Genomic DNA, 10,157 nt, shown 5'->3' with positions numbered 1-10,157 from the left:
GGGCACGAAACTGCAACAAGGAGTACAAGCTGCTCTGATGTGGGGAGTGGTTTATCATGTTTGGCAGCAGCGGAATAAAAGCAACATGGAAGGGGTATTGCTAAGGCCTGAGAGATTAGCAGACCAAGTCATTGACGAAGTTAAAGCTAGATTGCGAGGAAGGGACTACAAGGTTATAACAAAGAGGGAGTACAAGTTAAATATACATTTGTAGAGGTATGTTTGCAGTATAAAAAGTTAATTGTTACAGAGTACTAATCACTAACTCATTGTTTCATAAGTAATATTAATAAGGAATTAAACAACTAAATCACTTTAATGTATATGAAAAGTGTTAATAAAAGTATTCAATATTAAGTGATTTTAAAAGTCGCAAAATAATGACTTGAATTAATGACATAAATGACCCGGTGAATTCAACACGAACTAATAAAAGAATCGGGAAAAATCGCTCAGAGGCAAAACTTGTCTCAAACCCGACTACATGACAAACCCGTTAATGACCCGACTGGACAATGAACCGACCTAAACCCGACTTTACCAAATTGGCCATCATGAACACCAATCTTACCCAAGTAGTAGCCAACTAGCGACCACATAAATATCAAGCTACCATTTATTTCACTTCAACAAGTCTTGTTCAATGGTTTCATGCCTTGATAGTTAATACACTCCTAGCTCAAATGCCATTTCTCTTGCCATATACCGAAATTTCACTTCTAGAGTTTGAAAGCTTTCAACCATGTATTTCAAAAACTAAAATTAGACCATATATTAATATCCGACATTAATTAAAATTCATCAGTTAATAATAATATTAATTAAAGTTAATACAAGTTAGGATAATCAGATAGATAAAGTTATAGAATACAAGAAATAACACACCAATACTGTAAAATACAGCATTACCAGCTAGTTCAGAGTTAAGACGAACAACATATGCTTTAAGGGTATACAGCAAATAATCTTTAAAACTTAATCCCTCTATTAAGTCGTACGGCAATGATCGCCAAATGCTTCATTGAAATACCGGAAACACCATCGTCGACCTGCCTAGCCGCCGTTCTGAGCAGCCTTGGCATGGAAGCAGAACGCATAAGATCTAGCTTTGGACCTGACTTAAGCCTGTGAAATAACTGGCAATCTCCGACCTGAAAAGACAACAGGCTATCTATAAATCAGAAACAATACTCCTGTATCATCCATTAGACGCACCGAAGAACAAATGAATTCAACTTTAATTCAAAGTATTTTGGTAATAAGATCATTCATTCACACCACATTACCCAAGTGCGCTGTACTGCCTTTAAAGTAATGATACATGATTATTGTTATTCGTTGATATGCCTTGGATAATAGTCCATAGAGCCTCCCATCCATGGCAACATAAAGGGTGGACTTCTTATGTTAAAAGCAAAAGGTTTGCTCTCGGTAACCCAAAATAAAAATCGTGTAAGAACTTGCATCAACTAAATATATACCTTCATGACATTTAAATTTTAAGACTTTTTAATGAGTCATTTCACTCTATTTCGTCATAATTACGAAGTCAAAATAATGAGTTTCTGGATTGATTGGAGAGTGAAAGTTAGACTATGATTCAATTTGAACACAAAATATTTTGTATAGAAATGCAGACTCACGAACACAGAAGAATCAGCACAAAACAAAAACAATAAAATGCTCCCTAAGCAATACTCAAATGAGACTCGCAAACACAAGCACAGCCTACACAAGAAATCTTTAATAGCGCCTACAAATAACGTTTTATGCAAGGATAAGATTCAACTCACGATGGAACTTACACTAGGATAACTGCGGCCTGTTGGACAAAAACCTTGGCCACGAGTAAGAGACGGGGATAAAAGGTATTTGTTGTACGAGCTTTCGGGATCTGTTTGACAAACATCCAATATGTGGAAGTGAATCTCATCATAACATCAAACAAACTGAGTTTAACTCCATATATAAACGATGATTATCGCTTACCTGACAGCTTGAACAAACTTGCGTCTTTTAACTCAGGGCATTCGCTATTTGGCAAAAAATAGAAGCAAATTTAATGAATAGACACGGATAAATTTTAAACACCCAACAATAGCAGCAGCAACAACAATGACAAGTAATAAGGGACCAAAATTTCAAACCTGTAAATATCTCTCAGGTCATGGTCCATCGGCCGCAGTGCATGACCAGTCTTCTTAAGCACATTAGCGACATCAATCAATACTTTGTGTGGAGGAACCTGGTAGAAAAAATATACTCCCTCTGTCCCGGTCATTTGTTGTCCTTTTCCATTTTTGGGTGTCTCAGTCATTTGTTGTCCTTTCTATTTTAAGAATGAACTTGATGAGTAATTTGATCATTCTCATTCACTTTGTTCCACTTGTCATTTAGTTATTGGTCATTTCCTCTTTCCTTGGTCATTGTGCCAAAATAAAAGGACAACAATTGACCGGGACGGAGGGAGTATAAAATTGTTGGTGTATAGGGAGTATAGGAAGTAGAGTGGAGATTAGTTGTTGTTTGTTTAGTTGATTTATTGTGAATTTTTTGGATACATCAAAATGGGAGGGGAGGACCTCTATTTATAGTGCTCCTCCTCCTTCTCCTACATTCTTGGAAGAAGATCCTTGAATCTTGAATTTCTGTTCATCATGGGAAGAAGATGTATCCTCGGAAGAAGATTCTTGAGTCTTGAACTTCTGATCATGGGCGTGTAAAGATCCAACTAGCTCTGTCACGGTGAGCTTTGATAGATCTCTTGATTCTTCAATAACATTGACAATCATGTCGAACTTTTTTGGCAAAGTTACGAGAATTTTCTGCACAATCCTCGTATCGGCGACATCTTCACCATATATTTTCATTTGGTTAACTGTCTCCATTACTCTCCAAGTGTAGATTTTTATGTCTTCATTCTCCCCCATTTTCAGATTCTCGAAAGCTTTTCTTAAGGCATTAAGGCGTATTGCCCTTATCCTTTCATCACCATAGAATTCTTTTTGGAGTAAATTCCATGCTTCTTTTGCGGTAGAAGCCCACATTATTTTTGGAAAAAAGATCTTCGAAACGGTATTAAAGATGAAATACAGGGCTTTGGCATCATTTATTTCATCCTCATTTATTTTCTTTAAGGTTGCTTCGGTGGCGCCTTCTTGTTGTTTTTGGGGACCATTTTCCACTATCTCCCATAGTGCATTTGCTCTTAAAAAGAGCTTCATTTTAATGCACCAATGGTCGTAATTTTCTCCTCTAAATAAATCTAGAAAATCTAAAGGAGCGGGTAATAGAGTGTTTGATGTGGAAGCCATAGTTTTATTTTGTTGCCCTAAGATCTTTAGAGCTCTTGATACCACTTGTTGGCGTATAGGGAGTATAGGAAGTAGAGTGGAGATTAGTTGTTGTTTGTTTAGTTGATTAGCTCTTCTTGCAATCTGTAATTGGGAAGAAAAGAAGGTAGAAACAAATGTGACTCTTATCCTTAATCATCCAGAGCATTCACAAGGTGATGTTGACACAACCAACAACAATGATCCTCCTACACCTCTACCAACTCCTAATGCACATTCTCCATCCCCGAATGACAATGTGGAGAATGTTACAGGAGCACGAGGTAAGAAAAATCTCTCTGAAATTTATGTAGAATGTCCCTCCATTCAAGATACAGAAGAGTCCAAGAGATGCTACTTCACTTTTGAGGAGCCAAAAGACTTTGATGAGGCTTCCAAACAGAAGGAATGGCAAGAACCTATGAAGAAGGAGATAAATATGATAAAGGAGTTGGTTGACAAGCCAAGAGATCGAAAGGTAATTGGTGTAAAATGGGTTTATAAAATAGTGTTAAATCCTAATGGCTCCATCAACAAGCACAAAGCAAGAATAGTCGGCGAAGAATATTCCCAAGCAAGAATAGTCGGCGAAGGATATTCCCAACAAGCTGGAATAGACTACAGAGATACATTTGCTCCCGTTGTTTATCATGCTACGAGCTCGAGGAGGAGACTTACATCAAGCAACCTCCGAGTTTGGCGATATAAAAGAAAAAAGAAAAAGAAGTGGAATGTTCGAGTTAGTTTCAAGTTTCAAGCTCCGTGTTACAACAAAAGTCTCAAGGAGGAGTGTTGAAGTATGAGACTTTTAGTGTATTCTAGACGTTTCCGGAAAGTTCTAAACTTATCCGGAATGTGCTAGAATAATCTAGAAACAACTAGAAGAATCTAGAAGAGTCTAGAAGGATCTAGAAGAGTCATGTATGTTCTAAGTTTATGTAGAACAACCTAGAACCTTCTAGACGTGTGTATAAGTGGTAAGGAACTCTAGAGAGTTCCGTGTCTAGGCCACTCTAGAATGTCCTATTCTAGAGTGTTCTTAGGATGTATGAGAAGGAGGAGGAGCTGTATAAATAGAGGACCTCCCCTCCCATTTCTATGAACCCAAGTGTATCCCAAAAATTTCATAAACAAATAATACACAAACTAATTCCTTCAAACTAAACTTCAACTAATCAACTAAACAAACAACAACTAATCTCCACTCTACTTCCTATACTCCCCCATACACCAACAAAAATAAAGCTATCGTTTCAGTGGAAGTTCGTAGCTAGTTGATTGATTTGAAGTATATAACGTACGTATTCTTGCAGTGAACTACAATATAAGCTCAAGGCATCACCAGCCCTCTGAAAAATATCAAGCAACTCGCGGGCTTCTACAAGCATGGACTGATATTTAACTGCTTCATGGTCAAGATCACCCTCGCGGCGCAATGCATCCACAATTTCCACAATGCGTTGTCTAATTGTCAAGCCTAAGTTGCACAAGATTCCAATAGAGGGCACAGTAAGTCCATTGATCATAATATCCAGAAAGATTTTCCAAACAGAAGACAAGCACATGTACACGGTAATGAAAGCTGCGAGAAAGCAAGATACCCGAGTCAAATGGAACAAAGACCTTTTCTTGAGCCACAAGAAGCAAAGCTGCCAATGATACCAATCTTCCATCTCTAACATATGTCCATGCCATATCATTGATCCCATCAGTGTGTGGAGCAAGCAACCGTGCACTTTTCAAACTTGAGTTCTATATCAGAAACGAACATATTAAATATCAAGACCGATCATAGGCCAAATTCCAGACAAATAAAACACAAGGCAGTGTTGAAATGGAAAACAACTCTTCTACTCTAAAGAAAACATGAATCTGCTTCTGAAACAGCACACAAAAAAAATCTTAACGAAAAGGGTCGGTTTTAAACACACTTAGGACTTGTTTGGATGAGGGGTTTTGGAGGGAAAGGGAGAGATAATACGGTAGCCGAGTTGGCAATACTCTAAAGTTGCATAAAACATTAAGGAATTAGGGAAATGAAAAAGAAACAGTAAATGAAGGAAGCTCTGGCTCAGATCGACGAGATGAGTAACATAAACAACCTACCGTCTCCCACTGGCAAAGTAAAATAATAAGTTTGTTGAGAGAAGTGCCTGGAGCCCATATACACAGACGCGGTTCATCACTACCATAAGAAAGAAATAGAGTCAGACTCATGGATCAAAGATTAAAGACTGAAGAGGGCCATCACTACCTCAAAGACGTGAGCAAATGGTCTAGCGGATAGGCACATGGAGAATCATCAGTAACCGTTTGAGACGCATGACCCTTAATTTTGGCATGCTCCACTGGGCCTCGCTTGAGCAATAGGTCAATAATATCATACGCTTCATGGAAGAAACTAGCAACAATGGCAAGAGGTGTGGGTGTTTCGGGAAAGTGAGGTACAAATTTCTCATAAATTTCTAGGGCAGATATGGACACCTCCCCTTGGATTATTGCAAGCAAACACTTTCTGGCATGAAAAGATGCACAAAGCTCTACCACATGCATGCATACAGAATCAGGAAATTTTGAGATCAACGACAAGAAGCGTTCTTTGTCATCACATTCGACAATCTTAACTATTTCCTCAGACAGTTCTAGTCTGTCATAGAAGGGCCTTTCCAAGATATCCATGAATACACTGCCACACAATTGGGTGATTGTTTAATGAATGCTGAATAAAAAAAATTAAAAATAAAATATACAATTGTCTAACTGATAATTAATTACAGTAAACAAGCATTTTATTATAATAATGAAATTAAACTGCCAACGACAATTCAATTTTCGTGCTTTGTTTCAGAATTAAGCATATAAACTAATGCACCATTATCAAGAATATTTCAAGTTTCGTGATTTTAAAAAGAAAAAAAAAAGGTAAGGAGAGGAGGAAAACTACACTTACCCAGAGAGGGAGGGATGGATAAAGACAGAGAGGGAGGGAGAGAGCTGCTGTGGGATGAAATAGAAGGTGTCCCTTCAATGAATGGAGTAAACTTTGTAGGTTGAATTGTTGAAACTTGAAAAGTTGAAATGGGCTTACAAGCGTTCGATATGGGATCTCATCATTGTTGTGAATTAGGGATGTTAACGAAACGAAACGAAACGAGCCGAGCCCGATCTTGGCCTTGCTCGGCTTGTGCTCATAAAGTAAAACTTGAGTTCGAGCCGATCTCGAGCTTACTTAAGTTTGAAAAAATTGTGCTCGTTATCAAGCTTGTGAGCTTTAATGCGAGCTCGAGCCAAACTCGAGCCTATATATAATTGTTGAATTGTTGTTTTTTCTCTCTCGATATGTTCAATAACAAAGCTCGAAAGTTTTATATACAAATTTTGGAAAATCAATAAGACATTTTTTATATGTGTGATACAAATATATAATCATGACAAAATATTTTTATAAAATATGAGTAATATCTCATCTAATTACACAAATTCGAGCCGCTCACGAGCTTTTCGAGCCGAGCCAACGTTTGCTCGGTTTGACTCATTAAGCTCCCGAGGCGAGCTCACATGAGCCGAGCTTTAGCCGAGATGAGCTCGAGTTGCTCGCGAGCTGTCTCGTCTCATTAACAACCCTAGTTGTGATAAAAAGAGGGGTGCTACTACACATTTACTAATACGGGTTCTAACCTTTATACTTTAGACTATTTTTTATATGGGAATTTGTAAAGTCAAAATGAAGTCAAATCAAACCCGAACTAGGTCAACAGCGGACAACCAAGAACAAATTCGAGACTCAAGAGGCACCATAAGAAGTAAATGCACCACGAGTAAGGAAATACGAGGTGGTTCTCAAATAAAGCAACACAAGTCAAGCAAGAGGACGGATTTTCAATGCTGAATTGTTGGTTGGATTTGAAAGACTCACATAGATTGTAACACTCATACACTAAGGTGTCTTACCAAAACCATCTAATGCATGAAAGTGCTGCTATCTCGGTTACCTGAGGCAATGTATATCAAAATGAATATAAAAGAACGTACTTTAATAAATAAGTTTAAAGTGATACAAAAAAAATCCAAAACTGTTAAAAGAAATTCAACTATTTCAAATCCAAAACCAACTAAATCAAATGTAAAGTTTAGTAAAACAACGGAAGACTCTAAACAACTCGTGATGACTCAATGTCAGTTATCCCTCGCGCATCCATCTCATACCTGCTCAATACTACTCATCATCCCCGAATGAATCACCACAGTTTTTAAAACAATTAAACGGGGTCAGTTACTAATTACACAATATACAATAATGCAACAACAACAATACATACATTTCCCCAACACCGTCACATCACCAATCAATTAACTAGCCTGAAAGTCTAGTCCTACCAGATTACGGCCACAACCAGTAATCCACACCGTCAGTGAGGGACCGCAGGCGTTCCCACCTAAGCCTCGCTCTTCTATTCCGAACGCAAACCTATGTTTCTTAATGTGCACATCCCCTCTTGTGGCAGGTTCCACAAGGGGCGAATCAAGGGCGTGAAGCCACTCCCACAAGTGACTCTGTAGATACCTCATTTTTGCACCTCCCGCCAAACACCCGGTGATGATTGGGCCGCATGTTTGGTACACAGAACGATTTATGACATTTCATAAGTTTATCGTCAAGTGATAGCTCAAATACTTGTGTCTACCTCATAGTCGTCATCTACGCGCCGATACGGTCGTTTTGGCAGTAATTAGAGCACATTTGGAGTCCGGGTCAAAATCGTCTTCATTTTCTAATAACCGTTTAAAATGCCGAGTCAGAATGTTCTGGAATATTCCGGATAATTCTATTTCATATTTCCAATCTTTTAATCTTTGGTAAAATATATTCCGAAATAATCATACAAAATATTAAGGAAAATAAGAGCAATCCGCTATTCCATAATAGAAACGCGGAAATTTTTCTTCCGCAGGAGGAAACCACTTGGGAAAGGACGCAGCAGGTACTGCGCCTCTTCCAAGAGAAGCAGTGCTTGTTGCGCCTCTTCCCAAGTCCTTTTCTGCGTATTTTTCGTATCTTTTCGAGATTCACTTCTAAAGTTTCTCCGAAACCATAATTCCGTGATTAGTATAAATAGGGACCTTCGTTCCTCATATTTCTCACGCGAGTGTCCGCCCTTCTCTTCTCCCTTTGCATTCTAGACCACGCTCTTGCTTTTTGGCGTCTACGTGCTTGAACTTTCGACCACGTAAGCTCGAATCTTTCTGAGTACCAGTCTCGTTTTGCATGACCGACCAATTTGACCAACTCCACATCAATCAACTTTAATCAATCTTATTCGTTTTCCTCCTAGAGGGCACTTTCGTCGTACATTCGAGTCGAGCATCACTAAACGTTAACTTAGTCAATCTCGTTTCGTCAAACATGTAAGTCTGGGGTGTAAATCCCTATTTTATTGTTGTTATTTATTTTTGTGATCATTAATGTAAGATTTACGTCGAAAACACTTTTAAAACCGATTTATAAAACCTTGTTTCAAACTCTTTTTACGGATTAACAGGAGACAAACGTCGAGAAAAGACGCAGCAACTGCCGCGCCTCTTCGAATGGACGCAGTACCTGCTGCGCCTCTTCCTAAGGCTGCCGCAGTTCCTGTTTCCTTTCTTCTTCCTTCGTCTTTTGTTGTCTGTTCGTTTTCGTTTTCCTTGTTTGTTCATTGTTCATATACACGATAATTCTAATATGATAATTTGAACATGTAATCCATCATTAGTATTTAATCCATCTTTTAAATTCCCGACTTAAATCCCTTATAATTCATATTTGCGGGTTTTCGTCATTAAAATCAATCCGGATTTTTAGAGGTTCGATTCATCGATATTGAGTCTCTGGAATTCATCAATGTTATATTTTCACCTGTTATTTATCGTCTCCATCATTAGTTCGTCATTAATAACTTGTTTAACCCAATTAATTTGTCTTAGTTTGTTTAATTTGTTTTATTAATTCTCATAATTAATCTTGTAAATAATTCGTCTTAATTATTTTTATCCGTGTTTTACTGTTTTTAAGACCCAATCACATGTAAATAATCTGTTAATCACTTCCATCCGAGTCAATTTTTCATAATCAAGCATTAAATTTACCTACGAATATTAACGAGATGCAGTTCCGGCTTCACAGCCAGAACTCAACCCCGGAACAGACGCAGCAACTGCTGCGCCTCTTTCAAGGGACGCAGCTCTGCTGCGCCTGTTCCCGGTTGATTTATGTCCTTGAACTTCCGTTTCTTCTTTGACCTAGTTTATTAATTATGTATTTAATTAACTATTATTCGTATTATCACCTAATTTCTGTTCGTTTATTTATTATTCTTTCTTTCCTCAAATTATCCGTTTTAAATGTATTTTCGACGTAAATCAATAAACCCAATGTAATTATTGTAATTTTCTATTGTTGTATTTTTATTGTATTTATTTTATCATATTGTTTGTATGTTCACATGTAATCAACCTTAAATTCCAATTTGACCCAATTGTATGCTAATTACATGTTTACCGACTTAGTCTAATTCTCACATGCTAGGATCAAAATAATGGATGTTGCATTGCATGCATATAAATCAACAACATATCGAGTATAGACAATTTTTCCTAATCATTAGTAGAGGCCGCTATCGAGGCGGGCGGGATTAGGTGTTCGATCAAAAGAGCATCCTAATACGTACCCTCACCCCTTATTCCAGATCTCTGTGAACATCCGTGTTCATTGGCATCCACGAGAGTCATTTTAGACATAGAATGCTGAGGGTAACGAGTTCTTGGTGTTCATGTCACTACTTTGTG

At 37.8% G+C, this 10,157-nt stretch overlaps 1 protein-coding gene across 1 annotated transcript; it reads right to left on the bottom strand.

Moving 5' to 3' along the window:
* Nucleotides 1-876: 876 nt before the first annotated feature.
* Nucleotides 877-6,348, bottom strand: LOC141646354 (uncharacterized). Its single transcript, XM_074454266.1, has 9 exons — nt 6,283-6,348; nt 5,587-6,018; nt 5,439-5,517; nt 4,934-5,084; nt 4,634-4,809; nt 2,148-2,245; nt 1,990-2,033; nt 1,806-1,894; nt 877-1,151 (listed from the first exon to the last, which is right to left on the bottom strand). Exons 2-9 carry the CDS (start codon nt 6,009-6,011, stop codon nt 969-971), a joined length of 1,245 nt encoding a protein of 414 aa, XP_074310367.1. The 5' UTR covers nt 6,012-6,018; nt 6,283-6,348; the 3' UTR covers nt 877-968.
* Between the last annotated feature and the right edge of the window lie 3,809 nt (nt 6,349-10,157).

This window comes from Silene latifolia, chromosome 3 (genome assembly GCF_048544455.1).
Source record: "Silene latifolia isolate original U9 population chromosome 3, ASM4854445v1, whole genome shotgun sequence".
NCBI lineage: Eukaryota > Viridiplantae > Streptophyta > Magnoliopsida > Caryophyllales > Caryophyllaceae > Silene > Silene latifolia.
The sequence above is the reverse complement of the archived record's forward strand: the minus strand, read 5'-3'. Positions and strand labels throughout refer to the sequence as shown.